The 22779-nt window shown below is 51.8% G+C and overlaps 1 protein-coding gene across 2 annotated transcripts in view; it reads right to left on the bottom strand.

Moving 5' to 3' along the window:
- nprl3 (NPR3-like, GATOR1 complex subunit) overlaps positions 1 to 22779 on the bottom strand; it is a 46499-nt gene that overhangs the window by 5379 nt on the left and 18341 nt on the right. For both annotated transcript variants that reach the window (XM_063034821.1, XM_063034820.1), the window contains exons 5-12: positions 22477 to 22630; positions 21789 to 21867; positions 21050 to 21187; positions 13590 to 13746; positions 10971 to 11077; positions 3890 to 4019; positions 1940 to 2132; positions 1039 to 1231 (exon numbers count right to left, since the gene is read on the bottom strand). In XM_063034821.1, coding sequence (XP_062890891.1) covers positions 1039 to 1231; positions 1940 to 2132; positions 3890 to 4019; positions 10971 to 11077; positions 13590 to 13746; positions 21050 to 21187; positions 21789 to 21867; positions 22477 to 22630 — 1151 coding nt within the window. The remainder of the gene's footprint in view (positions 1 to 1038; positions 1232 to 1939; positions 2133 to 3889; positions 4020 to 10970; positions 11078 to 13589; positions 13747 to 21049; positions 21188 to 21788; positions 21868 to 22476; positions 22631 to 22779) is intronic.

The raw sequence follows: 22779 nt of genomic DNA, 5'->3' as shown, positions 1-22779 counted from the left end.
TACCACTCCATCATGGCTGATTTATTATCCCCACTCAACCCCCGTAATATTCAACACCCTTGCTAATCAAGAACCCATCAACCTCCACCTTAAATACACCCAATGATTTGTCCTCCACAGCCGACTGTGGCAATGAATTCCACAGATTCTCCGCCCTCTGCCTAAAGACATTCCTCCTCATCTCTGTTCTAAAGGGATGTCCCTCTGTTCTGAGACACTGCCCTCTGGTCCTAGACTCCCCCACTACGGGGAACATCCTCTCCACATCCACTATGTTTCAATGAGATGCCCCCTCTTTATTCTGAACTCCAGTGAGTACAGGCCCAGAGCCATCAAATGCTCCCATTTACACTGCTCTACTTGGGAATTGTAACATATTAGAAACATAGAAAATCTACAGCACAATACAGGCCCTTCGGCCCACAAAGCTGTGTCAAACATGTCCTTACCTTAGAACTACCTAGGCTTTACCCATAGCCCTCCACTTTCCAAGCTCCACGTGCCTGTCCAGGAGTCTCTTAAAAGACCCTGTCGTATCCGCCTCCAGCAACGTCGCCGGCAGCCCATTCCACGCACTCACCACACTCTATGTAAAAAACTTACCCCTGACATCTCCTCTGTACCTACTCCCCAGCACCTTAAAAGTATGCCCCATCATGTTAGCCATTTCAGCCCTGGGAAAAAGCCACTGACTATTCACACGATCAATGCCTCTCATCATTTTATACACCTCTATCAGGTCACCTTTCATCCTCCATCGCTCCAAGGAGAAAAGGCCGAGTTCACTTAACCTATTCTCATAAAGCATGCTCCCCAATCCAGGCAACATCCTTGTAAATCTCCTCTGCATCCTTTCTATGATTTCCACGTCCTTCCTGTAGTGAGGTGACCAGAACTGAGGGCATTATTATTGTAAAAGGGTTGTTGGTAGTCAGCACGGACTCGACTGGCCAAAGAGCTGCATCTATTCAGGGTCTTTGTGACTCTACGAGAAGGTGCAGCCAACCCCCACCCACCCGTCTCCAAGCGACCACCTACTTGGCCAGCATGCGCAGGTCGTCGGGGTTCTGGGCGGCCGGAATGTTCTGGATGGCCTCCCGCTCGTGCTCGGTCAGGCTGGCCAGCAGGTTCTCCGTCATGCGCTTGCCAAGGGGCGAGTCACCGCTAGGGAGGAGCTCAGCGCTGGAGTTGTCCATGCTGGGGCTGGTCAGAGTCATATCGTCGCTGCTGGCTGCGGGAGAGAGCGCAGGGGTGAGGCAGGCGTCAACGTAAACCCCCCCCCCCCCCGGGTACAGAGCTGTGAGGCCATCACCAGCAGGGCGGCTGTGGGCAAACTGTGGAGCCCGAGTTACGGGTTCGATCCCCGCCGTGCGTGTTCAAATACGCAAACTGGAGTGTGTTTGGGTGTGCGTCTACGTGAACGTCATTCTCTACGACATCCCAGCCTGGTGTGTGTTTTGTGTAAAGGGGTGGCTGAGGGGCAGCATGCATTTAATGGGCTGAAGGGCCTTTTTCTGAGCCCTATGACCCTGTGTTGGCACGTGGCCAAGTGGTTAAGGCTTTGGTCTAGTGATCTGAAGGTCGCTAGTTCGAGCCTTGGCTGAGGCAGCGTGTTGTGTCCTTGAGCAAGGCACTAAACCACACATTGCTCTGTAACGACACCGGTGCCAAGCTGTATGGGTCCTAATGCCCTTCCCTTGGACAACATCGGTGTCGTGGAGACTTGCTGCATGGGCAACCGCCAGTCTTCCATACAACCTTGCCCAGGCCTGCGCCCTGGAAACCTTCCAAGGTGCAAATCCATGGTGTCACGAGACTAACGGATGCCCGATGGTGCGACAATAAATGGGGGTGGGGGGTGACCCGGTTATGTGAACACAGACCGGCACGGCCCGGCCTCACCCTCGGGCACGCACAGGCGAGGCGGGCAGCAACCTACTTGGCGAGCCGAAGCTGAGGGCGTTGGGGGCGCTGAGGCTCCGGCCCCCCACGCGGGTGGGCAGCATCCTGTCCTCCTCAGCCCGGCCGGGCGCCGCGGGCTCGCTCGGAGGCGCCAGCAGGCAGACGTAGGTGTGGAGCTGGGTCAGCAGTCGGCGTTGCAGCATCCAGATCACCATCTGGACCAGCTGGGCCTGGAACGCAGAGCAAGAACCGTCAGCGGGGGGACGCGGGGGGTGGGGGAGAGAGAGTATGGGCCTGTAAGAGGGAGGGGGGGAGGGGAAGGGGGAGGGGGGAGGAGGGAGAGGAGGAGGGGGAGGAGGGAGAGGAGGAGGAGGGGGAGGGGAGGAGGGGGAGGGGGAGGGGGAGGGGGAGGGGGAGGGGAGGAGGGGAGGGGGAGAGGGAGGGGGAGAGGGAGGGGGAGAGGGAGGGGGAGAGGGAGGGGGAGAGGGAGGGGGGAGAGGGGAGGGGGAGGGGGAGGGGGAGAGGGGAGGGGGAGGGGGGAGAGGGGAAGGGGAGGAGGGAGAGGAGGAGGGGGAGGGGGGAGAGGGGAAGGGGAGGAGGGAGGGGGGAGAGGGGAAGGGGAGGGGGGAGGGGGAGGGGGGAGGGGAGGGGGGAGGGGGAGGGGAGGAGGGGAGGGGGGAGGGGGAGGGGAGGAGGGGAAGGGGGAGGGGGAGGGGAGGGGAGGGGAGGGGAGGGGAGGGGAGGGGGAGAAGGGAGGGGGAGGGGGAGAAGGGAGGGGGAGGGGGAGAAGGGAGGGGGAGGGGGAGGGGGAGAAGGGAGGGGGAGGGGGAGAAGGGAGGGGGAGGGGGAGGTGGAGTCAGAGACGAGAGAGTGAGGGAGAGAGATGAGGCTGAGTGTGTGCATGAGGGAGGGGAGAGAGAGAGAGATTATTGGAGGGAGAGTGGGTTTAAGTTTGGGAAGCGTGTGTACCTGCGTGTGGTGTGACATTTTATGAGTAATTAATGCGAGAAACCAGGTAACTGCAAAGGGTTCACAAACATTTTCCTTTAACTGTATATTAAGAGCCAAAGGTTAGCAAAATTGGCCCTCTTGAAGATCAGTGTGGTCACCTACATACAGTCAAAAGAGATGGTGTGTAAGGAGTGAGGCAGAGCAGAGGGATCTGGGAATAAACATCCTTAATCCCTTGGAAGTGGTGTCACAAGCAGATTTTTGGCTCATGGGTCTTCATAAATCAGGGCACTGAGTACAGCAGTTGGGATGTTATGTTGAAGTTGTAAAATCTGTTGGTGAGACCTAATCTGTACACTGTGGGCAGTTCTGGTCACCTGCCTACAGGAACAATATCAATAAGACTGAAAGAGTGCAGAGAAAATTCACAAGGACTTGAGGACCTGAGTTAGAGGGAGAGGAAGAATAAATTAGGATTTTATTCCCTAGAGCGCAGGAGAATGAGGAGAGATTAGATTGAGGATTTTTTTTAAAAAATGATGATGGGTATAGATAGGGCAAAGGCAAGCAGGCTTTTCCCATTTTGGTCTGGTGAGACCTGAACTGGAGGTCACGGGTTTGGGGTGAACGATGAAGATATTTAAGAGAGCCGTGGGTTTGATGGCACCCTTGCAGAGAAGTCTGGACAGGTACACGAAGGGGAAGGGAGGTTGAGGGCTTTGATCCGGATGCAGGTCGATGGGACCAGGTAGAAGACGAGGTCAGCATGGACTAGTTGGGCCAAAGGGCTGCCTCTACACTGTAGTTTCTGAATGCGCTGGGGGTGGGATCACTCGCGGGCAGAGACTCATCGGGTGTTGTGCTTAGTACAGACATTGCGGGAAGCAGGGCCTCTGTTGGATTGTTCAGTGAGAAGTGGGTTTGAGTTATTGGGGGGGGGAGGTGTGTGGACGGGCTTTCACGCACCCCACCAACACCCCGCTCCCCCCACCCGTTACCAAAACCCCTGCAGCTGCCCGTCCCACCAGCTCCTTACCTCCTGCATGGGAGGTGCCAGCGGGTTCTTGAACTGTGACAACGAGGTGGGCAGGGAGAACTTAGACAGCACACTGAGGAGGTTGTTTCCGGGGAATCTCTGGGAAAAACGTTCGGCCAGGGGAGAGTACCTGTGGGGGGGGGGGGAGGGAGATTGGTCATCCATCACAGTCAGCATTAACACCCCTCTGACCGCCTATACCCTCCCGGTTTAGAGTCGATAAAAGACCGTCGACTCTATCCAACTATCTTGAGTTTACAACCCTCCCCTCCGCAAAGGTCTCCCGTCACCCCAAGGAACACGATCCCAACCTGCCCAGTCTCTGCTTGTAGCCCCGCCGCTGGAGAATCTCTCCTGCGTGGCAGTCTACCGCTACGACAGCGCCAGCGATCACCGATCGGGGTTTAGCTCCCCGCCACTGTCGGTGAAGATTTTGCAATGGGTTCCCCGTGACCGCGGGGGTTTCCGTTTAAACCCCACATCGCAAAGACGCAAAGGTTAGGGCTGGCAAGTTGTGGGCATGCCACGTTGGCACTGGGAGGGTGGCAGTTCAGGGACAGTCATCACCCCTCGAACATCGGGCTCTTGTACAGAAGGGGATAACTTCACTCGCCCCATCACTGAAATGTTCCCACAACCAATGGACTCACTTTCAAGGACTCTTTCCTATGTTCTCCATATTTATTGCTTGTCTATTTATTTTTTATTATTATTTCTTTCTGTTTGTATTTGCACAGATTGTGGTCCTTTGAACACCAAAGATGGGGCAGACTTTCATGGACTCTATTCGGGTTATTGTTCTATGGTGTCAAAGTGGTTGTGGTGACGCGACTAGTGTGTTAGTGTAGCGGGTCGTGCTTGTCACTCTCACTTTCAGCTTCCACCGCTGGCTACCGGTCTTGTGAAAAGTAGAGCTGAGTGTGCAAGTCTCTCCCTGACAGCACACAGCCTCTCCAACAGCAAGCCTCGTGCAGTGCCTCCTCGCTGGCGACACATGGAAACTGAGCTCCTTTCAGGCGCAGGCTGAACTACAGAGGGCGGGGAGGAGGTCTGGGCCCCTGCACATGTAGCACGCAGGCCCACCAGCGTCTGGGCAGGCCCTGGTGCTCGTGAACCAGATCCCCAGCTGCGGGTAAATTGCCCCACTGCCTTGTGGGCAGCCTCGGGAGAGACCAAGGCCATGGGAGTAAACCCAGACAGCAAATCCGGAGTGGAGCCCCTAAGGCGGCTGGACATCATTGAACATCCTCCCGACAGCTCCTGCAGCCAAGCTGGTGCCAAACGTATTGCTTCATAAGCTTTCCTTTGGACTTCACCAGTGAGGCTGAGAGGGGATCTTGACAACTGGGCATCTCAGTATCTCCATACCTTCATCACCCATTGTCCTTCGAGACAGACGGATGCCAACCACCACATAATTTCTATTATGGATTTATCGAGTCGTCGTCGTGGCTATCCCTCGAGGTCGAGGATGATGGTCTTCGTTCTGTTGATCTACTTACGGGCTCTCAAGTGGCTTATGAGTCCAATCTTGGCTTTGAAAGTTCTTCCGCATTCAGGACAGGTAGTTCCAGATGGCAGATCGGACTTTGGTTGTTGCTGCCTCTCTTTCCATTTTCTTCTCTTTTCTTCTAATTCTGCACATCTGTTGGCTTCGAAAGTTGCTGTTCCTTCTCAGATGATGGCTTGCCAGAGCTTCCTGTCCTTGGCATTGGTTTCCCAATTGTTGATGTCGATGCTACATTTCTTCATGTTGGCTTTTAAAACGTCTTTGAATCTCTTCTGTTGTCTGACTCTTTTACGTTTGCCTTCTTTAGGCTGGGAGTAGAAGATTTGTTTCGGCAGATGTTCATCTTTCATCCGAACAACATGACCGCTCCATCTTAGTTGGTTCTAGATGACGTAGGCTTCAATGCTTGTTGATTTTGCTTCATTTAGCACACTGACGTTGGTTCTTCTATTTTCCCAGCTGATATTTAAGATGTTTCGAAGACAGCGTTGATGGAATTTTTCAAGTGCCTTCAGCTGTCGTCGGTATGTTGTCCAGGTTTCTGATGCGTACAGGAGCGTTGGGATCACCACCGCTTTGTACACTAACATTCTGGTGTCTCTTCGGATGTCATGATCATGAAAGACTCTTGTTCGGAGACGTCCAAAAGCTGTTCCAGCGCATTATGGAGTATGTCCACAAGAAAATGAATCTCAGGGTTGTACATGGTGACATTAATGTACTTTGATAATAAATTTACTTTGAACTTTGAAACTTGTGAGCTGCCCCTGCTGATTTGATTTGACACGAACAATGCAGTTCACTGTATGTTTCGATGTACCTGTGACATGAACCTAATCTCTCCCTTTCTCCAGCTTCCGAAATTCCCAAACTCCAAAAGGCGGACTTCTAGTCTTTAAGACCCTGCCCATGACGCCAGACTCTCTGAATCCGACAATCCATCATAAGACCATAAGACGCAAGAGCAGAATTTGACTGTCCGGCCCTTTGAGTGCAATCTGCCATTCCATCTGGCTGATTTATTATCCCTCTCAACCCCATTCTCCTGCCTTCTCCCCGTAACCTGTGTCGCCCTGGCTAATCAAGAAAACTATCACCCTCCACTTTAAATCTATCCAATTACTTGGCCTCCACAGCCGTCTGTGGCAATGAATTCCACAGATTCACCATCCTCTTGCTAAAAAAGCTATCCCTGTTCTAAAGGGACATCCTTCTATTCTGAGGCTGTGCCCTCTGGTCCTAGACTCCCCCACTATAGGAAACAAACTCTCTACATCCACTCTTATCACAAAAGATGGAGGCAGATAAAGAGGAAGAAAATATCTCTCTCTCTCTTCCTCCCACTTCCCAGCACGACACTCCCGGACATCTGACAAGAAGCCAAGGTCCACCAATCGCCAGTGACTCCTCTCTTCTCACTGCTCCAGTAAAGCAGCCAACGTAATCAAAGACCCCACCCATCCTGGCCATTCTCTCCGCCATCAGGCAGAAGATACGAAAGCCTGAAGCACGTCCCACCAGGCTCAAAGACCACCTCTACATGATCCTGAACAGACCTCCTATACGGTAAGGTAGACGCCTGGCCTCACAATCTACCCCGATATGATCTTGTCCACCTGCACTGCGCTTTCTCTGTAGCTGCCGCGCTTTATTCTGGATCGTTACTGTTTTACCTTGTCCTACCTCAATACACTGTGTCGTGACCTGATCTTGCAAAAAGGAATGTGTAAGTCTCTCCCCGCCAGTGCCAACAGCAAGCCTCGTGCAGTGCCTCCTGCTGGCGACACACGGAAACTGAACTCCTTTCAGACTCGGGCTGAATTACAGAGGACGGGGAGGAGGTCTGGCCCCTGCACATGTAGCACACAGGCCCACCGGCGTGTGGACACACCCTGGTGCTCGTGAGTCACGGTCTTGACCGGAGGCGCTGACAATTCCTTCCCCAACAGATGCAGCTCGAGCCACTGAGCTCCCCCAGCTCTTTGCCTCTTGCTCCCAGATCCTAACACCTGGACACCGTGTCTCCCCTGTAACTGAAACCAGCGTCGCTTTAAAATATTCATTGAACACTCAGTGGCAACTTCATTACGTTGAGGAGTGGGACACAGTGAGGTCTTCTGCTGCAGTAGCCTATCCACCTCAAGGTCTGACATGTTGTGCATTCAGATTTGCTCTTCTGCACATCACTGTTGTAACGTGTGGTTATTTGAGTTACTGTTGTCCTCCTGTCTGGCCATTCTCCTCTGACCTCTCTCATTAACAAGGCGTTTTCACCCACAGAACTGCTGCTCACTGAATGTGTTTTTGTTTTCTGCACCGTTCTCTGTAAACTCTGCAAGACTATTCTGTGTAAAAATCCCAGGAGATCAGCAGTTTCTGAGATACTCAAACCACCCCATCTGGCACCAATAATCATTCCACTGTCAAAGTCACTTAGATCACATTTCTTCCCCATGATGATGTTTGGTCTGAACAGCAAGTGAACCTCTTGACCACGTCCGCATGCTTTTATGCATTGAGCTGCTGCCACGTGATTGGCCGATTAGATACTTGCGATAATGAGGTGTGCCTGATCAAGTGGCCACTCTGCATTTCACCATGTTGCTGCAGTGGGGCTCACACCAGCCTCTCCCTGTCGGTGGTCCAGAGAACCCTGCCAGCCCCTGCCTCTATCATACTGGGACCCTGGAGTCTCCGAGCATCTGGGGCTGTGCAAGCTGCAGTACGGGTTAAGATGACGTGCTGACATTGTACGGTTACCCAAGCTGGACAGGGTCTCCGAGAACCCAGCCCCTGTCTCGTGTCTTTGCCGAGCCTGGGACCCCAAAAGATCATGAGACATTGGTGCCGACTCAGGCCATTCGCCCCATCGAGTCTGTTCCATCATTCCATCATGGCTGATTTATTATCCCTCTCGAGCCCATTCTCATGCCATCTCCCCATAACCTCTGACTCCCTGACCAATCAACCTATCGACCTCCACTTTAAATATACCCAATGACTTGGCCTCCACAGCTGTCTGTGGGAATGAATTCCACAGATTCACCACCCTCTGGCTAAAGAAATTCCTCCTCACTCTTTTCCAAAGGGTCATCCTTGTATTCTGACGCTGCGCCCTCTGGTCTTATCTCCCTCACTACAGGAAACATCCTCTCCCCATCCACCCTATCTCGGTCTTTCAATGAGAAGCTTCTAAACTCCACCGAGTACCGGCCCAGATTCACCTGGTGCTTCTCATGGGTCACCCCTTCATTCCCAGGGTCATTCTGACAAACCTCCTCAGGACCTTCTGATTCCAGCTCGTCCTTGCTTAGAGGTCACCAGGCAGGTACAGACGAAGACGCCTCTACTTCCTCAGGAGGCTGAGGAAACTCAGCCTGTTCCCGCTGACCGTCAACCATTTTTGATCGAAGCACCAAAACAAATCACATCCTCCGGATGCATCACAGCTTGGCACAGCAACTGCTCAGCCCGTGACCGCGAGAAACCGCAGAGGGTCGTGGACACAGCTCAGCACATCACGGAAACCAGCCTCCCCTCCATGGGCTCCGTCTACACTTCTCACAGACAGTATAATCAAAGACCCTCACCCTCCCTCTTCTCTCTCCCAGCGGGCAGAAGATACAAAAGCCTGAAAGCACATCCTGCCAGGCTCCTACCCCGATGTTGTCAGACCCTGTTGTACGATCAGCTGAACTCGTGACCTCACGGTCTCCCCCATTCTGACCTTGCACTTTATAATGTATCTGCACTGCACTTCCTCTGTAGCTGGTACAATCTATTCTGCATCACCTTGTCCTACCTTAATGCTCTGTGTAATGATCTGACCTGTTCTTAACAAGCTTTTCACTGTGTCTCCGTACACGTGACAACAATAAACCAATTCTAATAGCCCTTTTCCTTGAAAAAGGATCGAGCGCTTTCCCAGCGTATATGCCAATAAACTCTTCTCGGGCTCCCAGCCGGGTACAGGTATTGGTTTTAACCGACATTTTCATTGACGAGCTCTGCCGTCTTCATCAGGGGATGATTATCTTCGCCTTCGGAGTTTATCATCCAAACGTAAGTTGTAGTCGATACCTGTACCCGGCTGGGAGCCCGAGAAGAGTTTATACTTCTCCTTTTCTTTACACCTCACCTCTCCACTCTCAGCCCCGCGTCATGGTGTTGATCATAGATTATTACAGCACAGAGCCAAAAAAATTATTCTGCCTAGTCCCATCGCTCTGCATAGCCCTCCATACTCCACCTGTCCATGTACCTGTCTAAACTTCTCATCCACATTCACCACCTCCGTTGGCAGCTCACTCCACACTCTCACCTCTCTCCAACTGAAGAATTTCTCCCCTTAAATATTTCACCTTTCACCTCTAACCCATGACCCAACCTCAGTGGGAAAAAGCCTGCATGCACTTGCCCTGTCTATACCCCTCGTAGTTTTGAGCACCTCGATCAAATCTCCACTCACGCGTTCCAGGGGATAAAGTCCGAACCTACCCAACCTTTCCTTTTAACTCAGATCCTCGGGACCCAGCAACATCCTTTAAAGTTTCTCTGCACTCTTTCAATCTTATTGATATCTTTCCTGCAGGAAGGTGACCAGAACTGCCCACAATATCCAAATTAGGCCTCACCAACGAACTATACAATTTCAACCTAACGCCACCCCAACTCCTGTACTCGGTACCCTGATTCATGAAGACCAACAGGCCTAAATCCCTCTTTATGACTCTAGATATCTGTGACACCACTTTCAAGGGAAGTGGATCTGTATTCCCAGATCTGCTGGTGCCCTAACATTCACTGTATTCTCACCTGTGTTAAATCTGACAATTCTGAAGTTTCTGAACCTTTTGACGACAACTGCAGGAATTGGTACCGGTTTATTACTGTCACATGTACTGAATAACAGGGTGGTTTGCATCTCTACCAAAGGAGGTGTAAGGCGCTCCTTCCCTCCGCTAGCCTGCAGGTCACCCTTAGGCAAGGCGTAGCACCCCCATCCCCCCGATCAGGGTCACGTGAGGCCACGGGAGCGGGTGGTGGATGGTCGTATGAGCAGCCGGTGCAGATCACAAGCCCTGGTTGTGTGACCACTGACGCCAGGCAGACAATCTCTGAAGAGTTTTGATAATGGCTGTGGTCGCCCCCCCTTGTAAAGTCACTGCCTGGAAGAAGGCACTTCTGCAGAAAAATTTGCCAAGTACGATCATGGTCAAAAAACTGCGATCGCCCACGTCATACTGCACAGCACATAATGATGATGTCATATGAGACGGCACATAATGATGATGACAATTTAGTGAGACAGCGGGACGTATAGACAGAGTCTATGGGGGGGGGAGAGACTGGTTTCCGCGATGCGCTGCGTCCACGGCTCTCTATGGTTTCCTGCGGTCGTGGCCGGAGCAGACGCCGTGCGTCGATAAGAGTTGGCACGGGTCGACAGGGATTTCTTGAGCCTCCCGACGAAGGAGAAGCACTGGCGAGCTTTCTGGGGCGCGACTGAAGAGGACGGGGGGCGGGGGTCGAGGGCCGGCAAGACAAGGCCTGCGGTCGGCCGCTACTCACACACAGATGTCAGCGTCGGGGGACAGCATGTAGAAGTTATTCTCGCACAGCGGGTAGATGATTATCGCCTTGCCCCAGTACACCAAGTGGGCGGCCAGCTGGAAGACCTGTGGAGGAGAGGATGGCTGAATCCAGGCTGAGGGGAGTCCCGGGACCACCCGGCCTCAGACAATGCTCTAACTCCGCTCCCAAGCCTTATGGTGCGTTCGTCAGCGGGTAGAGTTCAAGGGCCACGCGGCAAGCTTGCAGCTCTGTAAAACCCTGGTCAGGCCACACTGGGAGTATTGTGTTCAGTTCCGGTCGCCTCACCGTAGGAAGGATGTGGAAGCTTTCCAGAGGGTGCAGAGGAGATTCACCAGGATGCTGCCCGGATTAGAGAGGGTGCAGAGGAGATTCACCAGGATGCTGCCTGGATTAGAGGGTGCAGAGGAGATTTACCAGGATGCTGCCTGGATTAGAGAGGATGCAGAGGAGATTCACCAGGATGCTGCCTGGATTAGAGAGGGTGCAGAGGAGATTCACCAGGATGCTGCCTGGATTAGAGAGGGTGCAGAGGAGATTCACCAGGATGCTGCCTGGATTAGAGAGGGTGCAGAGGAGATTCACCAGGACGCTGCCTGGATTAGAGAGGGTGCAGGGGAGATTCACCAGGATGCTGTCTGGATTAGAGAGGGTGCAGAGGGAGATTCACCAGGATGCTGCCTGGATTAGAGAGGGTGCAGAGGAGATTCACCAGGGTGCTGCCTGGATTAGAGAGGGTGCAGAGGAGATTCACCGATGCTGCCTGGATTAGAGTGGGTGTCTTATATAAGAGTAAAGGTTGAGTGGGCTTGGGGAGGTGGAGAATGAGAGGTGATCTGATAGAGGTGTATACGATGATGAGGCACAGATCGAGTGGAAAGGCGGGATGAGAGGCGACTTGACAGAGGTGTATGAGATTATGAGAGGCAGAGATAGAGTAGACAGCCAGCGTCTTTTATCTGGGGCGGCAGCAGCCAAGACCAGAGGAAATCCACTGAGAGGAGGAATGTTTCGGGGAAAAGTCAGAGCTAGGTCTCTTTACACAGAAAGTGGTGGGTCCATGGAACGCCCTGCCAGGGGTGGTGGTAGAGGCAGGTACGTTAGGGACGTTTACAAGATTCTTTGGGCATGGCCAAGTGGTTAAGGCGTCGGTCTAGTGATCAGAGGGTCACTAGTTCAAGCCTCAGCTGAGGGAACATGTTGTGTCCTTGAGCAAGGCACTTAACCACACATTGCTCTGCGACGACACTGGTGCCAAGCTGTATCGGCCCTTGCCCTTCCCTTGGACAACATCGGTGTCGTGGAGAGGGGAGACTTGCAGCATGGGCAACTGCTGCTCTTCCATACAACCTTGCCCAGGCCTGCACCCTTCCAAGGCGCAAATCCATGGTCTCACGAGACTAACGGATGCCTAAGAAAAAGGCTCTTAGATGGACGAACAAGAGAAAATTTGCAGAGGCTGGAAATCCAAGCAACACACACATACAAAATGCTGGAGGAACTCAGCAGTCCAGACAGCATCTCGGGCCAAAACGTCGGCTGTACTCTTTTCCATAGATGCTGCCTGGCCTGCTGAGTTCCTCCAGCATTTTGTGCGTGTTGCTTAAATAGACACATGGATGATAGAAAAATGGAGGGCTATGTAGGAGGGAAGAGTTAGATTGATCTTAGAGTAGGTCAGAAGATTGGCATCACAAGGGCTTGTACTATGCTATTGTCTCTGGTTGTTCTCTCTACCTGTGCCTCTCATCGTCTTCTACGTGCCTACCAAGTCACCTCTCATCCTCCTTTGCCCCAAAGAGAAAAGCCCCAGTTTGCTCAACTTTTCCTCACAAGACGTGCTCTCGAATCCAGGCAGCATCCTGGTGAATCTCCTCTGCACTCTCTCTAAAGCTTCCTCATCCTTCCTATGGTGAGATGACCAGAACTGAACACAGTGTGGTGTGACCAGAGTTTTACAGAGCTGCAACGTTACCTCGCGGATCTTGAAATCAATCCCGACTAAACAAGGATAGCACACCGTACGACATGGACCATATCCCTCCTCGCCCCTCCCTTCCAGATCCTTATCCAAACTTCTGTTAGATATTGAAATTGAACTCACAGTCACCACTTCCACTGGCAGCTCGTTCTACACTCGAGTGAAGAAATTCCCCCTCAGTTTCCCCTTAAACTTTTCACCTTTCACCCTTACCCCATGACCTCTAGTTGTTGCCACCCAAACCCGACGGAAAAAGCCTGCTTGCATTTACCCTATCTATACCCTTCACAATTGTCCTCTCAATCTTCTACATTCCAGGGGAAAACAGTCCTAGCCTATTCAACCTCTCCCCACAACTCAGGTCCTCAAAACCTAGCAACATCCTCGTAAATTTTCTCTGCACTCTTTCAGGCTTACTGATACTCTTTTCCTGTAGGTAGGTGACCAGGACTGCAGACAGCACCGCAGAATAGGCCTCACCAATGTCTTATACAACATCCCAACCCCTGTCCTCAATACTTTGATTTTATGAAGGCCAAGGTGCCTAAAGTTCATGTTCTCTGCAGGGCAGAGGTTCTGTCACTTGCCACGGCCCCGGTCCCCGAGGCCTGGGTTACCTGCAGTAAGGCCAGGTCAGCGTCCTGAGCGAGCTGCTGGAGGTTCTTCATGGCCGACGTGGTCTTGATGACCCGCACCAGGGCAGGGGAGCAGTCCACGGGCAACTGGCTCAGCAGGGCCTTCTCCTCGTCCAGGAGCAGCAGGGCGTGGTACGGCCTGTGGGCACGGGGAGGAAGGGGAAGAGTCACACAGCAGGGGAAAGCGAGCCCCTCACTCCCAATTACCAACACCCCCTATCTCAGCCCATCCCAATTACCAAGACCCCCTATCTCAGCCCATCCCCTTTACCAACACCCCCTATCTCAGCCCATCCCCTTTACCAACACCCCCTATCTCAGCCCATCCCCTTTACCAACACCCCCTATCTCAGCCCATCCCAATTACCAAGACCCCCTATCTCAGCCCATCCCCTTTACCAAGACCCCCTATCTCAGCCCATCCCCTTTACCAACACCCCCTATCTCAGCCCATCCCCTTTACCAAGACCCATCTCAGCCCATCCCCTTTACCAACACCCCCATCTCAGCCCATCCCCTTTACCAACACCTCCATCTCAGCCCATCCCCTTTACCAACACCCCCTATCTCAGCCCATCCCCTTTACCAAGACCCCCTATCTCAGCCCATCCCCCTTACCAACAACCCCTAATTCAGCCCATCCCTTTTACCAACACCCCCCATCTCACAGCCCATCCCCTTTACCAAGACCCCCCATCTCAGCCCATCCCAATTACCAAGACCCCCTATCTCAGCCCATCCCCTTTACCAAGACCCCCTATCTCAGCTCACCCCCTTTACCTGCACCCCTCTAACCTTTCCTATCCACGGACCCAAATACCCGAGGACGAGAGGCCCCGATGGAGGGTTCTGGCTCAAAACATCAACTGTTTATTCCCCTCCATAGATGCTGCCTGACCTGCTGAGTTCCTCCAGCATTTTGTGTGTCTGTTAATTATATACATCAATCTACATCTAGATATATATATATATAGACATACATACATACATACATATACACACTCTATTTCAGTGTTGGGATGGAGATGTGTCTCTGCCAAAGGAGGTGTAAGGTGCTCCTTCCCTCCGCTAGCCTGCAGGCCACCCTCAAGCAAGGTGTAGCACCTGCTGATCCCTCGATCAGGGTCACATGAAGCCATGGGAGCAGGTGGCGATGAGCAGCTGGTGCAGATCACAAGTCCTGGTTATGTGACCACTGACGCCAGGCAGACAATCTCTGAAGAGTATTGATAATGGCTGGGGAGGGGGGTCACCCGTCTTGTAAAGTCACTGCCCAAAAGACGACAATGGCAAACCACTTCTGTAAAAAAGTTTGCCATGAACAATCACGATCATGGAAAGACCGTGATCGCCCATGTCATATGACATAGAACATAACGATGATGTCATATGACATGCCATACAATGATGATGTCATATGACAAGCTACACAATGTCATGTGACACGCCACACAATGATGTCGATCATATCTGCTTTAAGTTTTCCCAATGCCTGGGCCTCCAAATATTTGAGATTTACTATTAATGTAGAACAGGCAAAGCACGCAATGACATACATCTAACTAGATTCAGATTCATTTATTTATCTCATGTACAATGAAACATACAGTGAAGTGCGTCGTTTGCATTAAGAAGACAACCTCAGGATGTGTCGGGGGCAGCCCGCAAGGGTCGCCACACATTCCAGCGCCAACACAACATTCCCACAAAGTTTGGCAGAACAACACAGAACACAACAAACAACAATGGCAAACCAAGCCCTGTTCTCCCCCTGCCCCTGCCCCCCCCCCACACACACACACAAAGTCTTCCACGCCCAGGACAGGGCTCCAGGCTCCAGACCCAGTGTCAATATATACAGCCATTTTAAGCAAAAGAAATTGGTTGCTGGATGAAGATAAGAACCTCCACTCAGCAGACATTTTACACCTGCACACCGGCTCGTTAATGCAAACACCTAATCAGCCAATCATGTGGCAGCAACTCGATGCAGAAAAGCACACGGGCATGGTCAAGAGGCTCAGTTGTTGCCCAGACCAAACATCAGAATGGGGGAAAGATGTGATCCAGGTGATTTTGACTGCTGGAGGATTGTTGGTGCCAGATGGGGTGGTTAGAGTATTTCAGAAATTGCTGATCTCCTGGGATTTTCACGCACAACAGTCTCTGGAGTTTACCGAGAATGGTGCGAAAAACAAAAAAACATCCATTGAGCGGCAGTTCCAGTGGATGTAAATGCCTTGTTAATGAGAGAGGTCAGCAGAGAATGACCGGACTGGTTCAAGCTGACAGGAAGGTGACAATAACTCAAATAACCACACGTTACAACAGTGGTGCGTAGAAGAGCATCTCCGAATATACAACATATTGAACCTTGAAGTGGATGGGCTACAGCAGAAGACCACAATCATACACTCAGTGGGCACTTTATTAGGTACATGAGGTATATATCAAGATGCGAAACTCCAGCCTCGGTGGGGAGGGGGAGGTGTTCTCTGTTGATTACAGACAAGCTAAAGCATAAATCTCGACTCCAGCCTCTGGGAGGCAGTCTCTGTTGAATACAGACAAGCTAAACAATGCTAGACTCCAGCCTCCTCTGGGAGGCGCTTTCTGTTGAATACAGACAAGCTAAACAATGCTAGACTCCAGCCTCTGGGAGGCGCTCTCTGTTGATTACAAACAAGCTAAACAATGCTAGACTCCAGCCTCTGGGAGGCGCTCTCTGTTGAATACAGACAAGCTAAACAATGCTAGACTCCAGCCTCTGGGAGGCGCTCCCTGTTGAATATAGACAAGCTAAACAATGCTAGACTCCAGCCTCCTCTGGGGGTGCTCGCTGTTGAATACAGACAAGCTAATCCACACCACACGGAGGGAATATTAAGGGTCACTTCACGTACACCAGCGCAATGCACAACTGTCCACACGATTATTTGCCGAAAACAGCGCATTTCACTCTCTGTTTTGATATACGAGGTGCTGAAGTGGCTGACGGACTGGTGCAGAGCCAACAACCTGTCTCTGAATGTGAGCAAAACAAAAGAGATGGTTGTTAACTTCAGGCGGACACGGAGCGACCACTCTCTGCTGAACATTGATGGCTCCTCCGTTGAGAGCGTCAAGAGCACCAATCTTCTTGGTGTTCCCCTGGCAGAGAATCTCACCTGGTCCCTCAACACCAGCTCCATAGCAAAGAAAGCCCAGCAGCGTCTCTACTTTCTGCGAAGGCTGTGAAAAGTCCACCTCCCACCCCCACCCATCCTCAGAGGTTGTATTGAGAGCATCCTGAGCAGCTACATCACTGCCTGGTTCGGAAATTGCACCGTCTCGGATCACAAGACCCTGTAGCGGATAGTGAGGTCAGCTGAGAAGATCATCGGGGTCTCTCTTCCCGCCATTACAGACATTTACACCGCACGCTGCACCCGCAAAGCTAACAGTATTGTGAAGGACCCCACACATCCCTCACTCAAACTCTTCTCCCTCCTGCCATCCGACAAAAGGTACCAAAGCATTCAGGCTCTCACAACTAGACTGTGCAACAGTTTCTTCCCCCAAGCCATCAGACTCCTCAGTACTCAGAGTCTAGACTGACATCTACGTCATTTATTATATTGTAATTTATCCTCTACTGTACTTAGTCTTGTTTATTAATTATTGTACTGCCCTGCACTGTTCTGTGCACTTTATGTAGTCCTGTGCAGGTCTGTGGTCTAGGGCAGTTTTTGTGTTGTCTTACGTAGTCTAGTGTAGCCTTGTGCTGTCTCACATAGTCTAGTGTAGTTTTGTGTTGTTTCATGTAGCACCATGGTCTGGAGGAACGTTGTTTCGTTTTTACTGTGTACTACCAGCAGCTTATGGCCGAAATGACAATAAACTTGACTTGACACGTGTGACTAATACAGCTAATCTTTCTTTGACTTCTTCCCCACCCGTCTGCCTGTGACACGTCAGAGAGATGGAAGTGGGGGTATTATGAACACCCCCCCCCAGTGATTTCTCTCTCCCTCCACCCTCCAGGACATACACCGGAAATGGCGTTCGCGGAGCCCTCAACATTGTCAAAAGGACCCCGGCCATCTGTCCCATGATCTCTCCGACCCCCTACTGTCAGGAAGAAGGTACCGCGGTATAAAAGCGACAAATGTTAGGCTGGGTAACAGCTTCTTCCCCCAGACTCTGAGACTTCTGAACACCGAGACCACCCAGTACATATCACTGATGACAGCGCCAGTAACATACCGTATGCCATACAGCTTATCAACTTTACGTCAACAGAATTTCATCCGTTAACATTATTGTGCTATTATTATTACAAGTTCAGTATGCGACACGTGTAAAGTGTTTTGCATCTTGGTCCCAGAGGAGCGATGTTTCGCTTTGCTGTAAACACGTGTTCGGTTGAATGGCAGCAAACAAGCTGAGAAGTGGCAGATGGAATTTGATGCAGAAAAGTGCGAGATGTTGCCCTTCTGGAGGAACGAACCAGGGTAGGGAAATCAGGGGTTTGCTAGAACAAAGGGATCTGGGAATACAGGGCCATAATTCGTTGAAAGTGGTGTCACAGGTAGCTAGGGTCGTAAAGAAAGATCTTAGCACTTTGGCCTTCATAGGTCAAAGTATCAAGTACAGGAGATGGGATGTTGGGTTAAAGACATTGGTGGCCTAATTTGGAGTATTGGGTGCAATTTTGGTCACCTACCTACAGGAAAAATTGAAAGAGTGCAGAGAAAATTTACAAGGATGTTGCCAGAACTGGAGCCTCTGAGTTATAAGGAAAGATCAAATAGATTAGGACTTTATTCCTTAGAAAGTAGAAGATTGAGAGGAGATTTGACAGAGGTATACAAAATTTTGAGGGGTATAGATAGGGAAAATGCAAGCAGGCTTTTTTCCCCACTGAGGTTGGGTGGGACTACAACCAGAGGTCATGGGTTAAGGGTGAAAGGTGAAAAGTTTAAGGGGAACATGAGGGGAAACTTCTCCACTCAGAGGGTGGTGAGAGTGTGGAACAAGTTGCCAGCACAAGTGGTGCATGTGAGCTTGATTTCAATGTTTATGCGAAGTTTGGATAGGTACATGAATGGGAGGGGTGTGGAGGGGTATGGTCCCGGTGCAAGTCGATGGGAGCAGGTAGAATAACAGCTCAGCATGGACTAGATGGGCCAAAGGGCCTGTTTCTGTGCTGTACTTTTCCAAGAGTCTATGAACTTAGGAGGAGGCCATTCCTGCCACTGTAGCCGTGCTAGCTCTCCACAGTGAGCCTCACTGCACTGTCACCCTTCAGAGAACACAGGACAGTGCAGCACAGCCTTTGGGCGCACCTCACTGTATCACGTTGGGCCGATAGCATCAATCAGTGCTGCCCTCCAGTGATCACTCCTGGGATGACAAGCTGTGACTGCACTGCACGAAATGAGGAACTGCTGCGGCTTGTTCCTGCAGAAACGTGGCTCCTGGAAAACATCCCGTGCTCCATCAATCCACAGGGAATTGGGCTAATAGTATTATACGTAGCTTAATAGTATTTTTGGAAACTGTTTGCTTTTCTGCTATCATAATTGTACGTGCTATATGTGCAGCGTTTTGCACCTTGGCCCCAGAGTAAACAGTTTGTCTGTATTCCTGTATCGTTGAATGACAACTAAACTCAAACTTAACTTACGACACTGAATGTGTGACGACACTTGCCCCCCGGCACACCATTTGGTTGTGTTTCTTCTTAACGCAAACAGTGTATTTCGCTGTATGTTTCGATATCCATGTGACAAATAAACCCAAATCTGATCTGATAAACAGGTCTGACCTAATCCTGTCTACTCGCACACAGTCCATATCGCTCCATTCCTCTGCGGCTTCGATAAACAAGTTTCTTAAACGCCTCTATCGTATTGGCCTCCACCATCACCCCTAACAGTACCCAAAACTCTCAGTTAAAAGAAAGTTTGCCTTGCAGACAAGATCATAAGGCACAGGAGGAGAATTAGGCCATTCAGTCCATTGATTCTGCCCCGCCATTCCACCATGGCTGATTTATTTTCCCTCTCAACCTCATTCTCCCGCCCTCTCTCCGTAACTTTCCGCTGCCTTGCTAGTCAACCTCCGTTTTAAATACACCCACAGCCGACTGTGGCAATGAATTCTACAGATTCACCACCCTTTGGCTAAAGAAATTCCTCCCCATCTCTGTTCTGAAGGGATGTCCTTCTATTCTGGTACTAGAGATCCCCTGCGATAAGGAACACCCTCTCCACGTCCACTCTAGCTAGTCCTTTCAATACTCGATAGGTTTCCGTGAGATCCTCCCTCATTTTTCTAAACTCCAGTGAGTACAGACCCACAGCCTCATATGTTAACCCCTTCACTCCCAGGATGATTCTTGCGAACCTCCTTTCCTTCAACTCACCCCCTCTCACCTTAAATACTTCTCTGGTGTTAGACATTGAGGAAAAATAAAAGATTCTGACTGTTTACCCTATCTCTCACAATCTTATGAACGCCTATCACATCTCGTCAGCCTCCAACTCTGCAGAGAAAACAATCCAAGTGTGTCCAGCCTCTCCTTACAGCTCGTGCTCTCTAATCCAGGCAGCATTCTGGTGAACCTCTACCAAACCCTCACCAAGTCCACCACGTCCTCCTTGTCATGGGGTGACCAGAACCGCACACATAATCCAAATGTTTATTTATCTACTGAGATAGCGTGGAACAGAGGTGCAATCCCCCGACTTAACCCGAGCCTAATCACAGGACAATTCACAATGCTCGATTAACCTGCCAACCGGTACGTCTTTGGACTGTGGGAGGAAACCGGAGTACCCAGAGGAAACCCACGCGGTCATGGGGAGAACATACAAGCTCCTTACAGGCCGCGGTGGGGCCCTATGTGAAGGTCCGTACACGGCGTCTCTTGACCGTCACACTCTATTTCGCAGTCATCGACGACGAGCACAGCATACCCCCGCTTTCCCACTCGGTCACTGCTGTGGCCGATCCAGGGGGTCTGAAAGGGGCCACACAAGCAGGCAGGGGCCTTCGATCAGGTCTCCCCTGAGGCTCCAGAGAAAACGACCCGAGCTTTTCCAGCCTCTCCTTGTAGCTGACACTCTCTAATCCAGGCAGCATCCTGGTGAGCCTCCTCTGCACCCTCTCCAGGGCTCCCATGTCCTTTCTTGGATCGGGGTGACCAGCCATCTAGCCACGCACGGACTGGCCTCAACGCTCATCGCAGGGGTAAACCTCCAGAATGGTGGCTCACCTCCCCTCCTCCCTCCCCCCAAAAGGGAGATGAGGAGGGCCCTTCGGCCCATCGTGGGCTAGCCTAACCCTTCAACAGTGCCAACCCGCCACGGAAGAAGCTCGCGGCCCACCAAGGCGGGTAGGTGGGGGAGGGGTCGAGGGGGAAGAGAGTCCAGCAGTTTACCTCCATTCTCACCTACCGGATGGCTTTGAGGCTCCGCTCGATGGCGTGCGGAGGGATGCAGTCGGGGCCGAGCCGGTGGACCTTGTGCGGGAGACAGAAACTGAGTTCCAGCCAGTCGTTGATGTGCAGGTGGACGATGCCCGTGGTACAGAGGCTGACCGGGTGTGGGGGCGGTGGAGAGAAACAGAGAGGGGGGTTAAAAACCCAGAATCAACAGCTCAGCTCCCTGCCTGTCTGCCGCTGTTACCCGCTTGGTGGGTAACCCCCACACGTACCGGAACCGCGCAACGCTTCACAGCCCCAAAGTTCAAAGTAAATTCATTACCAAAGTGCATATTGATTATCAAAGTATTATCAATTTATCAAAGTACCTATAAAGAGTATTCACCCCACTGCCCCCCCCCGAAATTTTCATGTTTTATTGTTTTACAACATTGAATCACAGTGGATTTAATTTGACTTTTTGTGACACTGATCAACAGAAAATGACTCTTTTGTGTCAAAGTGAAAACAGATCTCTACAGAGTGAGATATAGAGAGACAGTGAGAGTGAGATATATATATATATATAGAGAGAGAGAGATAGAGAGATAGAGAGATATAGAGAGAGAGAGAGAGAGAGAGAGATAGATAGAGAGATTATATATCGCTCTATATATATCTCGCTATCTCTTGGGAGAGGGGGAGGGGGCTAGATATGCCGAGAGACAGAGAGACACATGAAGGTGGAGGGAATTCTGTTTCTCAGGACCCACCTGTCAAAGGCCTGCTTCAGGTCGGACGCCAGCTTGCACTTGGGCAGGATATGGTGGAAGGGTGACTGGGACCCCTCGCCTGCAGAGGGGCAGGAAACACCACTCAGAATCTGAGACGGGCTCGACACGGTCCAGGCCAGCCAACGAGCTCTCACCACCCCAGCCCCCTCCCCGGCTTTCGCTGACCCCATTTGTTGGTCTGCGAGCGCCCTGGGACATCGTTTGGAACCGGCGAGAGGCTGCGGTCAGGTTGAGCGCAGAGTCTGCAGAGCGGAGGTGGAAGCTCACCACCGGGAAATGGGAATGGGAGAGGCCACCCAGCCCCACAGGCCTGCCCCTGCCCCCCATACATGGCCAATCGGCCCCAAGCTTCACCTCCTCTCCTCAGCTAGTTAACCTCCACCCTCCGTTCCCCAACCTAACGTACCCACCTCGCCTTCCGGTGTCCGGCCTCTGGGAGAGGGAATCGCTGCCCTCTGAGGGAAACACTACTTTAGATATCCCCTGGTTTATTCTGGCTCCTTTCCTCTCCCTTTCCAGTCCTGGTGAAGGGTCTGGGCCCAAAACGTCGACTGTTTATTCCCCTCCACAGATGCTGCCTGACCTGCCGAGTTCCTCCGGCGTTGTGTGCGTGCTGTTAGATGGGCCGGAGGGAATTTCTGTCCCGCGGACGGAGGTTCGCACTCACCGTCGGACATGGCGGACACCTCGTCCTGAATGGCCAGCATCAGCTTCGCCTCGCGGGTCAGGTACTGACAGCGGCGCTCCTCGTGCTGCAGGACCACGGCCAGGCGGCGCGACAGCGTGTGCACGCAGCCGATGACCGAGGGGTCCGCGTTCGCCTGCAGGAGGGGAACGGGACTCTGTCAGTTGTCCTGAGGTGCGCGGCAGGCTGGGAACACCGAGAACCTGAGCTGCCCCCCAACCCCACCCAGGAATAGCTACAGATTCCCGAATCACGCAGGGAGGCTGGGGGGAGGGATTTACAGAG

Source organism: Mobula hypostoma, chromosome 28 (assembly GCF_963921235.1).
Source record: "Mobula hypostoma chromosome 28, sMobHyp1.1, whole genome shotgun sequence".
Taxonomy (NCBI): domain Eukaryota; kingdom Metazoa; phylum Chordata; class Chondrichthyes; order Myliobatiformes; family Myliobatidae; genus Mobula; species Mobula hypostoma.
This window is presented reverse-complemented; position numbering and strand designations above follow the sequence as displayed.